Source organism: Nilaparvata lugens, chromosome 6, assembly GCF_014356525.2.
Source record: "Nilaparvata lugens isolate BPH chromosome 6, ASM1435652v1, whole genome shotgun sequence".
NCBI lineage: Eukaryota > Metazoa > Arthropoda > Insecta > Hemiptera > Delphacidae > Nilaparvata > Nilaparvata lugens.
The window spans coordinates 19,926,542-19,946,990 of record NC_052509.1 but is presented as its reverse complement, the minus strand read 5'-3'; the positions used below and the strand labels follow the sequence as shown (position 1 = coordinate 19,946,990).

Sequence of the window (20,449 nt, the reverse complement as noted above, 5' to 3'; positions counted from 1 at the left end):
CATTGAGAAGCTCAAACAAGAAATAACAGCAGCTATACAAACTGTTACGCCCGATATGCTACTGAGGGTGTGCAACGAGTTCGAGTATCGTATTGACATCACTCGAGTGTCTGGAGGGGGTCACATTGAACATTTGTAAACTTGTTTTCTAGTGGGGAAAAACTTATTTCAATACTCTTCATTTTGATTTATAACCCAAGTTTATATTATGTTTCCTTGATTAAATACAGATTTTCAAAGTTGTGGTATTCTTTTTGAATCACGGTGTATATAAATAAAATATGCGTTTTTTTCGCGATTGCCAAAATAAACAAGTTATCGAATTTACAAAAAATGTTACTTTTTTATTCATGAAAAAAATGGGGAATAGAATGTTTTAGTTTGGAAAAATTCATTTTTTGAATTTTTAAGAGAATAATATAGTTGAAACTGTTTATGATCTGGAAAGAAAACGGAATCTGGAAAGTTAGCACTTCAACAACCCATAACTCGCTTATTAAACCACTTAAAAATTTCAGTTGCCACTTTTTCTCACTCTTATAATGATCTTAAAAATGATATTGAAAAAGATTATCCAATTTAAATAATAAAAAAAGTGTTACGAACAACCTTCAAACTTGGAATTGTATAAAATGAATTTGATGTTTGTTTAATGATGCTGCTTCATCAATTGAAGTCAACTCTTATAGTGTGATCAAAATTAAGTAAATGCTTCTAAATCTAAAGTATTATTCCTTCAATCAACTTTGTTTATTTTTAATATAATATTTTTTCATCTCAATTTATCAACCATTGATTGGTTTTGCAGGAAGTGTTTGTGGCTCTGCTAAGATCGTTCCATGCGGCACATAACCTTATTCTGCAAGAGGAAGGCTTGCTGACCACTCTGACTGCTGTCATAGTTCTACCTCTAGCCACTCCCGACCGTTACGTTGCTTGCGCCTGCAATGTCGGCGATAGTCTCGCTTATGTCTACAGTCCTCGGCATGGTGTCAGAGAAATAACTCAAGGTCAGTTCAACAATAACATTTCAAAATATTATATCAGTCTGAATCAATTTTCAACCTCATCAGTTATGCAATGAAATGATGGTGGAGTTGCGTCGATTCATTCAGCGTCAATGAATATTATTTTGATTACCCGCTTGATATTTTTAACAAGTTCATAAAATTTGAAAAATCATCATACTTGTAAATGTAAAAATATATTAAACTCTTTTACAGAAAATATATTTTATAATATTTTTTTAATGTCAAATATGTTTCATCTAAAATGAAATGTTTTGACTAACTCTTGCTCTAGTCTGAATTTTATGTCTCATGTGAACGCTGTAAGTTTTAGAAACGTCTTGGTGTACAAGTGGCTGAGACAGTCCACCGGCCATGATAGGGTCGTGACATACCAGTGCTTTCGAACATTTCTAATAAAACCTTCAATTTTGTTGTCAAGTTGTTATTGTAGATGTTAGTCAAACTTTCTCCTAGAACAGTGCGAGTTATGGAGATAACTAGTTGAAAAATATTTGAATTTCTAATTTATCAAAGAAGGTACACTTAAACTAAAGTTTTTAATATACAACTCGAATATATGTTATGCAATGAAATTATGTTGAAGTTGCGTCGATTCATTCAGCGTCAATGAATATCATTTTGATAATTAACTATAATTAGCCGTTTGCTATTTTAGTTTTGCAATGTTCATAAAATTTGAAAAATTATCATACTTTGTATTTTTTAATATTCGGTCGGCCAGGATAGCCAAGTTGACTAAGGCGTTGCACCCTTCAGTCTGCTAGTGCTACCTGGTCGCGGGTTCGAATCCTACCGAATCCCATCGAATAGGCAAGGACGTTCGATTATCTCATATTTCACCCTCTCACTTCCCATTACTCAAGCACAAGCAAAAAGCTCGTGTGGGCATCATCCGCAATAAATACATATTTAGATTGTTTTATAATAATTGAAATTCAATTAATTCAAATATTATAACAAATTTATATCATATCAAATAATAATAAAAGCACTTTCAAATTGAAATTCAATTATTGTGATTCAAATGCATTATTTCTGAAGACTTCCACACACAGCAAATATTGTATTGTATTGAAAATTTTATAAATGTTAATGCAGTAGCAGCATAGACAAAGTAAGAAGATTTGTGGTAGATCTGTAGATAGACTAAGGTTAGATCTGTGATAGCAGTTATCAATTTGTTATAGTTATCTCCTCTGTTGTAAATATTTACTTCAGAGGCTTTAATAACATTTCTTTGTAATTTCGTTCTAATTATACTTTTTATACTGAGGGCCATTTGCATTGTAAAGGCTTAAACTTGATTGAATCAACTGGTGGCTTAGGCCGGTTGCAGACGAACCATAATCGCATGTGGGATATGGGAGCAATTATTTTCCTTCTGTGCTACCACAAACGCGGCGCATACGGAATGCATTTTGGCAGGCATGGCAGTGGTACTGATACTTCCTCATGACGTTGCGCGCTGTGGTAGCGATTATTCTTCTTACGATTGTGGTACCACTGGTTTTGAGCACTACGCTTCCCCTAGATCTGTACCACAATCGCAATCGCTGTGTCTTTGAAAACACCCGAGTATTATAAAAACACCCGAGTATGATACAAACATGTGAAAACTGTTGCACTAATGAGCGTTTTCTCGAATGTAGTGTGAAAGTCTCTCCAAACTCAAAATGAACCACATTATAACAACGATTTTATATGTTTTCAATCCAGTTAAAAATGAATATTATCGTTAAAACTGGCACTGTGCAAAGGGTACTAATTATGCCCAAGGGCACTAATTGTCAGTATTCTGAACTTACATTGACGTTGTTTCCATTTGTGGCATGTTTTTATACGATTCCTTATGTATTGTTGTGTTTTGTTCAGGTTCGCATGACCTGAACCGGATGCGGGACATGCGAGACGCCCTGGGTGCCCTGGGGCCGGTGGACGGCCTGAACCCCGAGTTGGGCAACCTGACCTGCTCCATGACAGAGGTCGAGCCGGGCGACATCGTCTTCCTCACCTCAGACGGCGTCTCCGACAACCTCGATCCCGTCGTCGGCAAGTTCACAGGTCAATTTCAAACTTATACCAACCCTACAATAGTAACATACAAGAATAAAAAGTTCAATGGCATGTTAATGAATGAGGACGGTAGCGCTACCTGTTGCATGATACATATACAAGCTAATACTTTTCTATTCTTATTCTGGGATCCATCTAATTACTGGTATTATTTGAATGAAAGAATTTATTTTTATTCGCCAAAAACAAAAATCTTAACACAATAATAAATACTACTGCACTAAACTAAAGCACGTACATAAGAACAATACAGGTGATTTATTTTATTAAAAATGACATTAAACATTATATCATTAGCCATTAATATCCTTTTTTATAACATAAGTGATAATAATTATGAAATAAAGATTTGATTATACTACAACAGTAACTATGGTTTATAGTTATTATTATTATAGTCCCACGAGTACTGTAGGTGAGGCAAAAGGAAGATTTCTTGTGTGCCAGTGTGAGTCATAATATATTCAGTTTAAATATAATCAAAGTAAGATAATAGCTTGAATGTTTGCTTCTTACTTCATGATATTGTATTGAGAGTAAGGTTGATTATTATTCTTACTTATTTTCTATCTCCAAGTTACAATTATTTATCTTTTGTAATTCAGTTTTTTTTATCTTCTTAATATTGTACAAGTTCACGATCATACATTAGTATTGTGAGCTTCAAGTTCTTTTGTACAATTGATTTTATTCTTGTAAACATTATGTGATTATGATTTGGTTTGTTACAGGCCTTCCGAACGTGGAAGCGCACCAACGCCACAAACTGTCGCTGCTACGCACTGAGGACCTGCTGCGTAACGGCGTGTCGGGTCACGGACCGCCCTGCTCGACAGCGCGCGAGGTCGTCTCGCTGTTGATCGACTTTGTGACACGACTGACTGCCGCCAAACGCAAGATGCTAGAAGACGCCGAGCTCTACCAGGACAACGCCGAGGGACCGCGCGGGTCCCGCGGCAAGCAGCGTGCCCGTCGCAGGGAGGTGTGTGCCAAGCTGGCCATGGTCCCCGGAAAGCTGGACCATGCCACCGTCGCTGCCTACAACGTGGGTGACCTCGTCACCGAACCGGTTAGCTGACCCACGTCCATCGACAGTATCGATCAGCTCTCTCTCTAGTAGCAAACGAGGAGTTTTAACGGTACAGATCTTGACTTTAATTTGGGAGATATAATTCTCTTCTTGAGTGGATAGAGTTTTCAAAATGAAACATGCATTTTGGGTCTCTGATACGTCGATAGCATCAATGAGCTATGTCTCTCTTTCTCTCTCTCTTTCTCTCTAGTACTCTAGTAGCGTACGAGGAGTGAAAACGGTACAGATTCTGTCTTCAATTTGGGAGATCTATTTCTTTTCTTAAGAGGATAGTGTTTTAAAAATGAAACATCTATTTCGGGTCTCTGATACATCATTTGAGTTTAGCTGACGTACGTCTGTTGATATATCTATGAGCTCTCTCTCTATTAAGTAGCCTATTTGGCTTACCAGAGACCAAAAATTAGAGTTTCTTTCTTTAAAATTCCCAAATTGAAGAGAAAAAACTTCTACAACTTTCACTCCTCTGGCTGCGTACAGACTTTAGCACCAGGAACACGCGTGTTTCACTTTTCATCGGCTGATGCTTATTCTATCTTTACCTTAGTGTTTCTGTACAAATACAGATATAATAAGAATAGCATCAGCTGATAAAAATTGAAATGCGGGTGTTCTTGGCGCTCAAGTCTGTATGCAGCTAGAGGAGTTTTTTCTCTTCAATTTGGGAATTTTAAAGAAAGAAATTCTAATTTTTGGTCTCTGGTAAGCCCTTGCAGGTTAGCTGACGTTCGTCTATCGATATTGTCGATGAGCTCTCTCTCTCTCTAATATCGTACGAGAAAAGTTGAAATTTGACAAATTCGAACTTGAGAAGTAGTGAAAGTGGTACATATTTTGTCTCCAATTTGTGAGTTTTATTTCTCTTCTAGGTTGAAAATAGACGTTGAAAGAAAGTATACCATATTTTACTGTACTAGGCAAGAAGTACAAAAATAAATACTAGGGGGAAGACTTGATAATTTCACTGTCGCCGCTGAGTAGGGTGATTGAAATTTTCAATTAGGAAGAATTTAGACATTATGTTCTATGAATGTCATCTCCTCAATCTGTTTCTTCATGCTTTATATAAAGTTTGACTTTATGGTTACCATCTAAATTGCTTGATGCTCCATTGCACTTTATAAAGAAAAATAATGTATTTAGCAAATTTACATTATCCATTCGATAAGAACCTTACTTTGCTATAATGCTGACGCACATAGTATAGCTTTAAAGTTGAAAAACTTTAAAAACTTGATCACAATGTTGATGATGAATAATAATAATAATGTGTTCCTTATTAAACGTTGAACAATAATAACAATTATCTGCCCTAAATTTTACCTTCCTGTAATAATTTATTAAAGTGTTGGTTTATTCCATGAAATAACTTCGATTATACTTTATAAAGCAAAAATTAGTGTGTGAAATTGCTGTTCTGTTGTGTAAAAATTATATTGATACAAAATAGTATTTCGGTGAAATATTGGTCATAGCTGATAAGAGTAGTCTTTAGGGCTACTCTTGTATATAAATAAAAATAGAAATCGAAGTACCCTTCTTAAAATTAGGTATTTAGTGACAACATGTTTCATGTCATTATCATCACTTGATAATGGCATCATAGCCGAAACATGTTGTGACTAAATCATTTTAAAAATGGTACCCACTTGGATATCTATTTTTACTGATAAGAGTACTATATTTCCAATATATTAACGTAAGAGAAAATATATCAGCAATAATATTGCAAATCTATTATTAATAAATTGATGTTCTATGTATATTGTTTGTAATTTAGGTATCGTAAGTGTATGAAATTTCGCATCTTGAAAATGATGTTTGATGTTACTTTTTTGATTTGAATAATTTTTGTCGCATTATGTTATTAGTTTAGTTAATTAATTAATCATTAATTTAGTTTCTGTTGAGTTCAATGCATAGTTTAAATGAATAGTCATACTCCATAGCCGTCCATTAATACTAGTCTATAGATTCATGCAACAGTTCAAATAGATTTTATATGTTGAATTATTTAGTACTAATATAGTATTTCTATAATTTTATTTTGCGAATTACCGTTTTTTCTAAAAAAAGTTAATCTGTGTTTGTACACTGTATCCTTGTAGTAATTATTAACCACATTATTTCTCTTTCAAATTTGTACATTTCTATTCAACGTGTACAAATATTCAATGTTATAATTGAAAGTATTGTGAACATTTATATTATTGATGTTAGATATATTGACATGTATGTTCGTCAGAAACTTGTTTATATGTTTATCCCGTTTAAAAATGTATTCAATGTTCAATTCTCTTTCTATTGTTATGCAGACTTGAAATAGCTGCCATTAATAATTATATTGAAATCCTATTGTTATAGTATTAATACTCACTGCCAATAATTTGAAATATATTTTTTTAGAGATCTTCTATTAATTCCAGTCTGACACTATGTTCAGTCAATTTCCTGGTTGGTTCACAGCTATAATTGCGGTTATAAAATTGTATCAAAAATCTAATTTTTCAAAATTAATTCTACTTTTAATATTTACATTTATTAGAAGCCGTCAATTCTGATGAATAATTCCAGTCATTGTGAAAATACTGTGTATTTGAGTGTAACTTATATACTGCTAAGTCACCTACATTCAATTCGCAAGATCATTGTGTGATAGCAGTGCAAAAAGTTGGTTCAGTCAGATAATATTGGGGCTGTGCTACTCTCATTGCAAAAAACATCGCTCACCGAGACATGAAGTGTGAGAATACCCTGTTGTTGACTAGAGACTACTAGTAGAGATTCGCTGAGTTTGGGATCTCTGGTATTGTACGAATAAATGGGGGAGGCGAGTTGTATGGGAAGGGCTTAAAATCCGCAGCTAGCCGATATTTGGTATGTGGCGATGATTCTCTACATCATGCTAAACGGTATCTTATTTAAGGGTCTATCAGTAATTAAATATACTCTAATTTCTTCCCCATATTGAAATTTTCCAACAAAAATTGAATATTTTTTCAGTCCAGTGATTTGCTTTCATCTTGAAAGTTTTTCATTCTATTATTGTCCTGAAAACAATTCTATTATTTCTTTGCATTTTAATATCGTATAAATAATTTTATCTTGACATAATTTTGTTGATAATTTGAAGAACTGAAGAATCATGTTTCTACAAAGAAGTGTTTCGCGCACTTATGTCAGGTGTACTTTTGTGAACCATATCCTCTCAAACAAGTATTTAATTGTTTAAATTCGACTGCTTGATTGTTTATTTAAGTTTTCATCTTTGTGGTTGTTGAATTTGTTGATTCTAGTTACTTGGCATCATTTCTATTCTATGGTTATGCTGTAAATGTAGAATACAACGTGAAGATCTCTGTTTTAGTTTTCCGCAGGTTTTATTCAGTTCATCTGAAGATGATTATATGAGTGTGATGATTATATTATAATATTTGTGTAAGTGTCGTTGGAGTTTCTTTAAATTTAGTCTTTTCTTTAGCTCCTGCTGAAATGAATAACATACTAGAATTATTGTCAAGAATAAAACTAAAATTCAAGTACTCTTACCAATCATGTGTTGAAAATTATCATCTAATTAATGTTAAAATACCCTAAAAAGTTGAATCATTATAGATTATGTTATCAATATAATGTATTAAAAATGTAACTATCGTTTCTATATTGAGATTTTACTTGAGTAATATTATTACACTATATTTAAATATTTAATATGGATATATTTTGTAGGAGTAGATTTATCGTGAAATAGTTATAGTAGGCTATATAAAAATTATTGTAATTTTAGACTTTATAGTTTATCGAGGCTTACTCGTTAAAAGAGTGAAAGATTTAGCTGTGATAGATTGCGAGATATCCCATATTCTATACCTTTTTTAAAGTACGGTATTTTAAAGATGTATATTTTCTAATGAAACTCAGGATTTACGGATAAATATCAGTTAGGATACAAAATATATTCATAGTCTCCTTGAAATATAATAATCTAATATCAATAATATAATTACTCTATAGTTGAAAAATATTAGATATTGGATTGAAGAATCTATCTGACTTGTTCAACATTCCGAAAAGTGAATATAAAGAGGATAGGACATTGTTCATACAGCCAATTGCCGTTGTTCCATTTTGAGAAAAATAGCAGCTTACCGAAATTTTCCAGTTTTTATACTCTTTAACATTTAAGCACAACTTGGACGATGGTTTTAAAATTTATCTTCTAAACTCTACAGCATCAACAAATTATTTAAGGATTGAATGCTGTTCGATATTAAAATCTTCTCTATAATAAAATTTAGTGTGTCATTTAAGAGAGAAGACTCAATTTTAATTGATAAACTGTATATCAATATCTTATTCCAATACGATATGTTCAACTTATTATATTAGCAACGCAGTATAAAATCCAAAATGTGCTCTTGATGATTTTAGAACTTGATGGATAATTCAAGTAATAGTGATAAAATAGTACTGTAGATAAAATAAATTTAATTCAACAATTCCGTCACAAACTAATAAGTACCTACGTTTTCATGCATTATGAATGAAATAATATACTATAAAAAAGAACGTTTAAATAGGGATGTTAAATGTTCAACTTTCTCTTATTACAAGCTTTGGGCTTTGTTCCTTATTTCAGAGCGATAATTTTGCAATGAAGTTTTCTACCTTTAAGTTTCATATCAAAAGATTGTTTGGAGGTTTCAGATTCAGTAGTAGGCTATTATGAAGCTCAAGTTCTGCTTATGGATAGCTTCCTCCTGCGGTACCTTTCAAACTGCTTGTGAATTTTATAGCTTGTTTAGTACCTGTGATTTCCAAACATTCCTATCACTTGCTGAGCGACTAAAAATATTACAGGCTTATCCTAAGAAATAGCGAGATATCAAATTAAAAAAATGTCTTTGATAAGTTGACGTGTCTTTGTAAAATTGCACTCTCTTATGAAAGTACGATATCTTGAAAATTTTCCCCATGAAGTAACATTTGAAGTTTATTAGTAACTGGGCCTTTTGGAGAGCGGTTTTAAACTTCGATTTTTATCAGCATACTGTTATTTTGAAATATTTAAATTTTATATTTATTTTCAACATTCCATTTCTCACCTTTGTTCTTCTATAATATATTATTATATTATGATTTTCCAAAAGTTTTGCCTTATCATAAACTAATGCTTGAAATAATAGTCATCTTAAAAAAAAAGATTTCTCCTACTTTTCATAAATGTTCTGGATTCAAATCGATAATATAGTCTTGAAATTTTAGGATCAACACAATTTCAATGTGTCTTGAGAAAATCTTTTGAAATATTTACTTTGTTAATAAACAATTTAAATAATGCAGAATATTTAAGAAATTTAAGATGATTTAGATTCTGGATTTTCAAATAATCTAAGCCATTATCACTAGTCCAGAAAATATAAGAAAAATTATTTTCTATTAAAAAAGTATCTCTTTTTAGAAAAACTATTTCCGTTATAACTACTTTCGTTTTCGATATATTCAAATTAAAAAAATAAAAATATAGCCTATATTGAATACCTAGTTTGAACATCCCTTTTGGGAATAATTAGGTGTTGTTCTCAATAATATTTTTTGATGAGATATATCCTTTATCATTTTTACCTTAGTGTACAAGTGAATAATAGGCCAAGTGTCATTTTTTATTATCTTTGAATCAATGTTCCTGGTGAATGCTGAATTATAATATACCTGCAATACACTAATAGGCTAAATGTTTTATAATGATCATTTACTCAAGGACAGTTCAAAGGGCATTTATTTTAAGAATTTTATTACAATTCAATTCGAGAAGCGTGGGAGATTTACTGTATAATGTTCTGAGTCGATGCTTTTTGCTTCTATAATCATTTCACGTTATTATTATACAAACTAAACCAGTAAGCTCAATTTCTCAAAAATAGAAAAATGAGTATAATTTGATACAAACTAATACAATCTGTGTAAGGACTCAGCAACTACAGTCTGTACCCATTCCAAATTTGTTTGAAAGAAAATATAGTTATACACAATAGTGATCAGGCGTATAATATTACAACCAAATTTCAATATTGGAATAATATTTTCAATAGTATTGAGATTTTATCCGAGGGTTCCTTCTGAAATAAATTTCTTTCAAGTTTTTCAACTTCTTTAAAATTAGCCCTACAACTGTTCTTGATTATTTAATTGTAACTATAATTTGTATAACTTATAATATTGCTCTTCCAAATATATACAGGTGATATTATTTCATTGATAGAACTCAAATAAATATAGGATATATCAATATTGTTCATTCATTACTGTACCTTGATGGGAACTAAAACCAATTTATTGGTTAAAAGCACAACTGATGAAGTACTGTAGTTTATTAATATTTACTCAGTTTCTCAATATTTGTTAACAAAACGTTTGTATCCTTCTATATTGTAACATTTTTTTTTATAATCAGTTACTGTTATGTAAACAAGTTGTAACAACTCTGTATAATTTTTGTGTTGAATAAAACGTTTTTTATTATAATACTATAGTGAGTTTCTTTGTTAGCCTAAAATATACTGGAATATAATATTATAAGAATTGAAATATTCATTGTAGTGAGACGACTTTGAACAGTCAGCATTTCCAGTGCTAAAGAACACTCAAGTCAAGTTAAACTGTCCAAGCACAAAATAATTGAACCTAAATAGAATAATAGTTCGGTAGGCTTGCTTATCAATGTCTCGGCTATGTAGGTTCTCATTAGAAGAAAATATATATCAATATAAAAATAACTTAGAGTGAACTATTAGCCTCTGGGTCTTGATATACTTTCTTTTATTTTAAATCAATACCCAGAGAAGTTTATTCTGTTGGTAATTTGGAAGCTTGAAGACCTTTTGATAATACACATCAATTATTTATTATAAAATGAGTACAGAATACCGAAAGAGGATAATGAGAAAGGTAAAGGTAATGAAACATATTTAAAACACAATCTCATTATATTATCCATTATAATGTATAAAATATTTTTCATAAATATTTTACTAAGATAAGAAATATATAACAATATAGTAGATCAAAGTCTAATTTTATATTAGTAAGTATAATTTTTCAATAATACATTATCAAAAAGTTGATGTTAAAAGCCGGGTGAATCGTTTGGATGGAAAGAGAACATAAGTACAGTGGTAGTGAATAAAACATCAAGTTTCTCATAGGAAAATAGACCATAAAGTGTCTGGTAACTGAATAGAAAAAATGAGAAATACTTAGAAGGTGGCTGAGTTCCAAGTGACAAAGTAGAACCCTAATAGAAGAAATCTTGGCAATCAGTGTAAAAGTGTGAAAATGTTTTCAAAGATATACCCTCCAATAAAATGAATTTATAAATAAATGCAAAAAATGATTATTGCTTGGCTTTAAGTAATAAACAGTTGGATACATCCAATAAGGTTTTACTTCTACTGTTCGTCCTTATCCTTCGCTCCATGCTTCAGAATGCGTGTGAATTCAATGTAATCGAACATACCGTTCTTGATTGGAGCCTCCCGATACATTTCATCAACCTGTAAACAAGTCACGGCAAATCAGACAATTTGATTATTATTATTATTATTCAATAGGCATCACTTCATCATCATAATCATCATCATTATTATAACATAATAATAAGATAAGCAAAGGACATCACTTCAACATATAACCATATAATGGTTAACATAATAATGGGATAAGCAAAAGATTTCCATAATAAGGACAGTTAAAAAGTAGAATGTCTTGTTAAGAAGTAGTAGCTCAATGCTCTTTATTGAGTGCATTACGACATTAATGAGAATAATGTTAATGCTATCTAAGCTAAATTATAATAACGAAGAATATTGCAAGTTTAGCAACTTTCACCAGTTTAAATATTTAAATTCAAGTTATCTCCATATCACAAGTAAAATAGTATTTATCATTATTAATTTGTAAATTCTAGAATAATAATAATTGATGTTTTAACACTTATAATTATAACAAAACAGTAGTGTTGCTTGATTGCGTTATTTGAAACTACTTGTACACTAGGTTATGAATAAAAGAATAATTATTGAAAAATAAAATCTTTAGAAAGTATTTTAATAAAGTTAGGCATGGAAATTTATTATAATACTGCAATAGAAACAAGATTATTTGTTGGGATAAGCTAGGCCCGAGGATAAAAATGAATTATTTCATTTCCGATACGGAAACAGTCAAGAAATGAAATTAATATTATACTGTCAGCATTTATCAATAACATCAATGCTAACAGTTTAAAGCGATCTGAGGATGAAATCGCTCCTTTACTGGGGTGATTTCAAATAGCTTTATTCAAATTAGTTGTGAGCATTTCTCTTACAAATTCAAATAAACGCTCATAACAAACTAACTGAAGTACCATCTTATGAATACTAAAAGATGCAAGAATAGATGAAAGTTCAAAAAATATTATGAAAGAAGCATGTAATGAATTCTAAGATATGCTGGAATATATAAACTTTGAGAAAATATTTGAAAGGAAGCATGAAGTCTAACTAATAACAGCGACGTTTCAAGTGATGTAATAGAGTTTTGTGATTTTGAGTAATTAATTTTGGAACAGACTATGATTGTTCAAATGAAGAACCGAACTCATGGGACACTTAATACAAGGACTGTCACAAAAACACGGAACCGTTCGCATAGTGCTTTATCTTCCCGAAAATATCTGAACATGCTGAGTATGAGTACTACTTAGAATCGTCATAACCGTTTGAAAGGAAACATTTGAAAAACTAGTTTCGATTTTACATCACCATTATCAATCTTTACTAAACCTACTAATATTGAATGTTTCGGTAACCAGAAACTATTTTCTAGTTGGTGAATTTTTTGAATTGATTTCTTTTATTAACATTCAAGATGCAAACTTTCTTGGCAATGTTTTGGGATCAAAAATACCTGTGTTTGAAAATGCTGACGAAAAAACCTTTATGAACCAATTTTTAATAAAAATTCTGGAATGAATTAAGCCCGTTTTTCATTCCTAATCATTCTATCATTACGATAAGATGAGATATTTTATTCCCACAGCACATCCTCCAATATACAGTTAAATAACGTCAAAATGTATTTATAAATTAACAAGTGGTTGGGACAATTTCAAGTTTTTTTATTCAATTAACTTTTATTGCAATTTGAAAATAATCAATGCTTTAATTTGAATAGATAGCAAATGCGTCTTACGTTTTCGAAGTAGATAGTGAGCTGATTGTTGCCTGAGGAAACCCTTTTTGGGATAATTATTCAGAACGGACCCTTACGTTATTTTTTTTTCAATCAAATGGAATGCAATAATTTACTATATTACAATCACGAGTTTACCAAGGGGTTCTGAAAATGAACAGAATAGTCCTCTAAAAGCTTTAAATTATAATATATATTATTAAAGCAGCATATTTTACAGTGTTCCATGAAAATTGTAACAGCCAAAGATCATAGCTTTTACATTAAATTTGCAACAATGTTTTTGAAAAACGCAAAATAATATAATTATAAATGTTGCAGTGCTTAATAATAAAAATATAAAAGATATACAAAAAGAAAATACAATTGACGAGATATTCTATAATACTGTATCATACCCAATGATTGCAGTGTAACAACTAAAAAAACTATATATAACTATAGAACAATCAGCCAAAATCTAATTCTAAGGATATGGTTGGAAAGAGGAAAAAATTCTTTATTTATGAACGATCAAACTGTTTGAAATTTGGCTTTGAACTCGACGAATGTATTTTCTTCAACTTTGAGCGCTCATGAAAAGTTCAAAACCGACAAACAAAGGAACAAATTATAAGAAACTTACTTCCTCTTTCCAACCTCTTTCTTTAGATTTAGATAGTTTTCAAGTTATTGACGTTTTTCAAAAATATCAAAGAATCTATATATCTCGAAAACTAAGATCGATATAAGAAAATTTTACTGGACATTTTCTGTTACAAATTTCATGTAGAATCTATGATCTTCGGCTGTTACACCTTTCTTATTTTTTTAGGAGTGACAGTATTCGAGTGGATTAGATTTATAATTAAGAGGCCTGGGTTCAAATCCTGGCCCGGGCCAGATATTTTTCTCGGGCCACTCCCGTGTTTCGAATGGACACGTTATATCGTTATACAAGCAGTAGTTAGGTAATGTCAGAGGCCCTGATATTGATCAGTTGCGACCTGAAACCTCTTACGCCAGACCTGAGCCAGCCAGGTCACTCGATATTATTATACACTTTTCTTGGGTCACTCTGTATAGTATTGTGAAAAGACGTTTGCACTTACATCTTCGTCGGTGAATCGATCTCCCATGGTGACGAGGAGCTCGCGCAGTCGCTCCTCGCTGAGGAAGCCGGTGTTGTCCTCGTCGAAGCAGCCGAACGCATTCTTGATGACATCCTCGGGGTCAGTGCCCTGCAGCCGCTCGCCGAACAGCGTCAGGAACATGGTGAAGTTGATTGGGCCTGGCGCCTCGTTCATCATGCCCTCCAGGTAGTCGTCGTTCGGGTTCTTGCCTGACAGACAACAATTAGAAAATAACACAAACAACTTAAATAAAGAATAAAGAATAAAAACTAAATAAATAAAAAACTTAAAAATAATATAAAAATTGTAGTACCCTTTTTATTTAAAACATGTTATACTTTAAAAACTTGTAGTACCCTTTTTATTTAAAACATGTTATACTTTAAAAACTTGTAGTACCCTTTTTATTTGAAACATTTTAAAACTTTAAATTGGTACTAAAACTAAAAAAGGGTACTACAAGTTTTATATTGGTTTTACTCTGGTCATCTCAAAAGTAAGTTGCAATATTTTTTTATATCCGCGCAGTTGGCAGGAGACGTCTGGCATTCGCAGTGAACTTTTGTCTGGGTGTTGTTAGAGCACTGTAAAATTCCTAAGAGGCCGCCATGACTTATTTGTCAGTTGCGATCAAACCACTATGGAGCTACCACTTACTCCTACCGCCGATTGCAAAGTATGCAGTGTTATTCGTTTTTTAACGAAAAACAATAAAAATGCAACTGAAATTCATCGTGAGTTGTGCAGTGTGTAGGGTGAAAACGTTATGTTGAGGCCAATGGTTTCTCGTTCGCGCCAATCATTTATTGAAGGCACACGACACACGACGAACAACGAAGCGGCCACCCATCCACTTGACGCATCACGAACATTGCCGAAGACAATGCTTGAAGGGTTTGGATGGGATGTTTTCGGACAACCACCATACTCCCCTGATCTCGCTCCAAGCGACTTTCATCTGATTCCACAGCTGAAACAACACCTTGGGGGAATACGCTTTGCAAACGAAGGAAATCTCATACAAGAAGTTCCGACATGGCTAACCAGTTTGGCGGCAGAATGATATGACACTAGATTGAAAAAACTTATACCACGATACCAAAAATGTATTGAAATTAAAGGAGATTATGAAGAAAAATGACTGATACATGTAGCTTCTCAAATATAACCTCTTGAACAAACTATGTGCGTTATTATATTTTTTATTTAATAGTGCAACTTACTTTTGAGATGACCCACGTATTAATTTGAATTAAGTAGCCCATGTAAGTGATGTTATTTTTACAACAACTAAAATACTTAGTGCCGGTTACACAAAAGCCGGTTAAACTTTAACCGTGATTAATTTCACGAGAACCAATCAGAGAAGGACTTTTTTATAAGACGTCCTCTCTGATTGGTTCTTGAGGAATTAATCACAGCTAAAATTTAACCGGCTTTTGTGCAACCGGGCCTTAGGCCCGCTTTCTAGAACACTTATCAAATCAAATAGGCCATTAAATGTATATTGAAATCTACAATGATTACAATAATTTATTAGATTTAGTAAGTGTTCCAGAAACCGGACCTTAATTCAAGGACAAAATATAATTATCTATAAGTTTAATGGTTTATACGATTTAATAAGAAGTGTCTCAGGAACCGGACTACAAATTGGTTGGAGGACAACAAATACATAAAATTTTAATGGAAATAATTTATTCGACCAAGAATTACACACTACATTGTACAAACTTCAAAAATAGAATCAGAAACATATCTGGTGTGACAGATTATGCAAATATTGGAAATTATTATGACAAATATTTTGAATGTTTCCGAAGTTAAGTGTTGAAGTTCCTCCCTTTCTCTCAATATTTAATTTAATACTAGTTAGCCATGACTCACTCACCAGTGAGTCAAATTTGTATTTTCTGAAATATTAGTTGAACTGTTACGAGTTTCATGTCGGACTCAACATGATATAATAATTCTAATTATATATTAATAATATTAATTATTATTGATTTCATCATTAATCAACATGATTGTCCTTTGTGGCAGTGTAAATTTCCCAGGATAAATTACATTTAACCAAAAGGGAGGAAGGTATTCAACAGATATAAATAAATTGTTTTGGCTCATCAGGTAAATTAATAAACATTGTAAACATTGATGTGATGTAATGATTATTTGATAAATAATAAATAAATAATTTTATTCATCCGTGAAAAGTAGAGTAGTTCTATTTGGTACAATGAATCAAATCATTCCAGTTTTTCTTGAAGAGATGGAGAGTTCTAAAAAATTTTGGACCATTAGAATTATTAAGAAACAAGAAGGTGACCCGTGCTCCACAAGGGTTTGTTTATATCACGTGACAAACTGGAATAAAAGCTTAGCGTACTGAAATATTGAAGAATTGAAAATAGGCCTATATAACCAACCTCGTAAATTAAGAATCTTTATGCAAAATTCCAAGTTAATCAGTTCAATAGTTCAGACGTGATGATTTCCTATCCCTTACATGTAGAAGATGATTTTTTATTTTATTGTAGATTAACCATTATTCTCAACGAGTATTCTTGGTTTGTTATCTTCATGGCGGAATCATCTTCAGTAGCACTGGTCATAATATGAATAAATTGACTTGCGATGAATCATCAAGAAATGTTTAAAACTAAATTCCTAATTTAATGCTTTGACTCCAGATGAGATACACGCCAGTATATCACAGATATTTTCATTTTTGAAAGCACTATATGTTACCAGATACAAATTATAATTAAAAGATATCTTAACTCTATGGTGATACTACGGTAGACTGAAGATTTTGATTTTTTTCAAACTGACCAAGAGATGCAAGCATATCATGGAGGTCTTCCTTGTCGACGAATCCGTCACGATTCTGGTCGATCATGTTGAATGCCTCCTTGAACTCCTGGATCTGCGCCTGGTCGAACATGGCGAACACATTGGATGTGGCTCGCTGTGCGCGCTTCTTGGTAGTGGCGCGGCGGCCGGCTGTCTTTCTCGACGACATCGCGATTAGCTACAACCGACAAATCTCATATGAAATACTAGTCACATCACAAACATCACAATAAACCTTGATTTGATGGAGTTAGGACTTTCAAGTCCTCTCTACCACTCAATCTCAACCCAGTATTCGTGGTAAAGGTGCACCTTAAATTTTCTTATATATTTATGTTTATCTTGTACGAGTTTTAACATCAAGATATTTGTTCATGAGATTTTTGTTTAAAAAATTTTGTGACACCTAAACTATATTATAGGTAAAATTTATATAGAATTTTTTTTTCTGTTTACACAAGGTTACTGTATAAGTATTGATTATGAAGCCCCCTGTGGGTTGGGGAAGCTTTGAGTCGAATATCGTACTTAATCGAATTTGTTGAAAACCTGAATTCACCCACAGTATCCCTGCTTGTCGTAGGAGGCGACTAAAATGGACCCCAAGGCAACTCCAGAAGTTGCCTTGCCTTCAAACCCACGGGATCTGCCCCATCAGGGCAGTTTCGGAGGGGCAAAAAGAAAAACCCGAGACCAGAGATGAGTGAAACTCCAGGCACAATTGTGGGTCAAGAGGCTGAGTCGAGGGTGGCCTGGCGCCCTAGAGGCAGTTTGGTGCCCCCTTTCTCAGCGGAAGGACCTACAAAAAGGCTAGGAGTGGAACTCACGTAGGTCACGAGTTTGTGGGTGGAGAGACCAAACCTCACCACTGCTCAAAGAAGGGCGGCCATTCAGGCAAAACTTCTTGGTAGAGGTGAGGCTTTTGACCCTGCGAAGTTTCGGAGGGGAAAAAAGAAAACACCCAAGAGACCAGAGATGGGTGAAATTCCAGGCACAAATGTGGGTCAAGAGGCTGAGTCGAGGGTGGCCGGACGCCCTAGGGGCACTTTGGCGTACCCTCTCTCAGCGGAAGGACCTACAAAAAGGCCAGATGTGGAACTCACGTAGGTCAAGAGGACTAATCAGTCTGAAGAGACTGCCAAGCATTTCACACAGGATAGCGACAAGCAACCAGGTGATGAATATTTTTGGACTGAAATTTTTGTAGAAATCTAGAAGAGATAACCTTCGGACTTTTAATGTTACCTAAATTTGGGAGAGAAAAACTAAGAATACCTTGTACTATTTCTCTCTAGAGGCCAAGTTGCCTCTAGGGCGCCCGGCTACCCTTGACTCAGCCTCTTGACCCACATTGTGCCTAGAGTTTTACCCATCTCTGGTCTCTTGGATTTTTTCTTTCTGCCCCTCCGAAACTTCGCAGGGTCAAAAGCCTCATCTCTACCAAGAAGTTTTGCCTAAATGGCCGCCCTTCTTTGAGCAGTGGTGAGGTTTGGTCTCTCCACCCACAAACTCGTGACGATCTGTGCTCCATTGTAAAAAGAATAAATAAAGAATAGGATGCTAGCCTAGGCAAAAACTCCTTGTTCTTGTAAAGGAACCTTTGAACCTTTGGATCCCTGAATCAGTCCCTTCAAAAATAATAACAATTGATTATGAACTACTCAAGAAGGTAAACATTGATCATCTTGAGGATAGGCTCAAATTGGTTTATGAATGATAAACTGTCTTTAATAATAAGCAAATTAGCAGAATAACCTAAATTTGTCATTCATCAATAAAGAAAACTTTACAGTAAAAGAATGCCTATCATATTTTAGGCTATTAATGTTTTGCAGGATCGACAATTTATGAAGGCCTACAATTGTAGTCAGCATAAATTTAATAAGCAAACACAACAAGCAAGATTCAAACTTTCAATCAATAGAAGTTTTTTATTACATTATATTGCTATTCAATCACATTATGCGTCAGTGGTGATTCAGATAACCTCAAGATTATTATGAATACCTATAAAAATTTTTATTGTAAACTTTTTGAAACAAATTGAAATTTAGTAGGCCTAAGCTACAGGTAGAATTTAAGTGAATGTGTTTTCTGAATTTAGATAGTCTATCAATGTATCAAATGAGACAACACACAAAAAACCTATTGAAAATTTTAGCCTAATAATTAGTATAATAGGTCCTAGATTCCTGATAAGGTTATGTTTCAAAAATTTAATATTGAAGGCTACAAACTATTGCAACATTTAATATGAAAATGTTTAAAACCACTTATGACAGTTGACAATAGAATGTGAAACAACAAGATTTAGTATTGCTTTGAATCAGAATCTTTCATTGTTCTACAGATAGGCTAATATTTACCAGCTCAATCAATATGTATTTCTATGTTCTCGGTAATTATTCGAGCAAGATACATTTATTCTATATATAACCTGAGGCAAAATAAAACTTATATAGTACTTACATGAATTAGAAATAACTAAAAACTAGAAATTAATAAAATTAAAACGTTGAAGGAAGGAAACACGAAACACGTCTGACTCATACAGCTGTCAACTACTTTAGTTAGTTCGCTGACGACACTGATGCTGATGCTGCTGCCCTGCTGCTGTCTTGCGTTGTGAAACAAATTCCGACCCCCACCACACTGCCACCTGAATCCTTGTTTGAAAAAACCACGCCTAAAGAGATTTAAACACAATTTTGTTTGTTTATGAGTGTTTAATAGAATTAAATATAGTTGAATACTACTGTTTGAGCTAACACAAGTAGCAACAAAGACTATTTTGAACTTTTTTATACGAAATCTCTAACAAAATCTCAGTGTAAATCTCTACAGCATTCTGTCAATGGCGGGAGACGAAGAACACCTGTTCAATTTTTGAATTCATATTTTGTACTGAATCAAATGAAATTAAGATAAAAATGGAATTTGAATTAGTCAATATTATAATAGGATGAATCAATTGAATATTTCATTCTTTCTCACATCCCAAAGTTCTTATTTTGACATGTGCGATGAAAGCTGCCCTACTTTCCAATATAACA

At 32.9% G+C, this 20,449-nt stretch overlaps 2 protein-coding genes across 2 annotated transcripts in view; one reads left to right on the top strand and one right to left on the bottom strand.

The window, feature by feature from the left end:
- LOC111052781 (PP2C-like domain-containing protein CG9801) overlaps positions 1-10,724 on the top strand; it is a 44,199-nt gene extending 33,475 nt beyond the window's left edge. Inside the window, exons 6-8 of the mRNA XM_039431382.1 lie at positions 809-1,010; positions 2,904-3,092; positions 3,836-10,724. Of these exons, the coding sequence (XP_039287316.1) occupies positions 809-1,010; positions 2,904-3,092; positions 3,836-4,182 (738 nt within the window). The 3' untranslated portion in view covers positions 4,183-10,724. The remainder of the gene's footprint in view (positions 1-808; positions 1,011-2,903; positions 3,093-3,835) is intronic.
- Positions 10,510-20,449, bottom strand: LOC111052782 (myosin regulatory light chain sqh). The gene is made up of 4 exons (XM_022339564.2): positions 19,866-20,449; positions 17,376-17,574; positions 14,523-14,752; positions 10,510-11,750 (listed from the first exon to the last, which is right to left on the bottom strand). The coding sequence occupies exons 2-4, from the start codon at positions 17,563-17,565 to the stop codon at positions 11,646-11,648; spliced, it is 525 nt and encodes a 174-aa protein (XP_022195256.1). The 5' UTR covers positions 17,566-17,574; positions 19,866-20,449; the 3' UTR covers positions 10,510-11,645.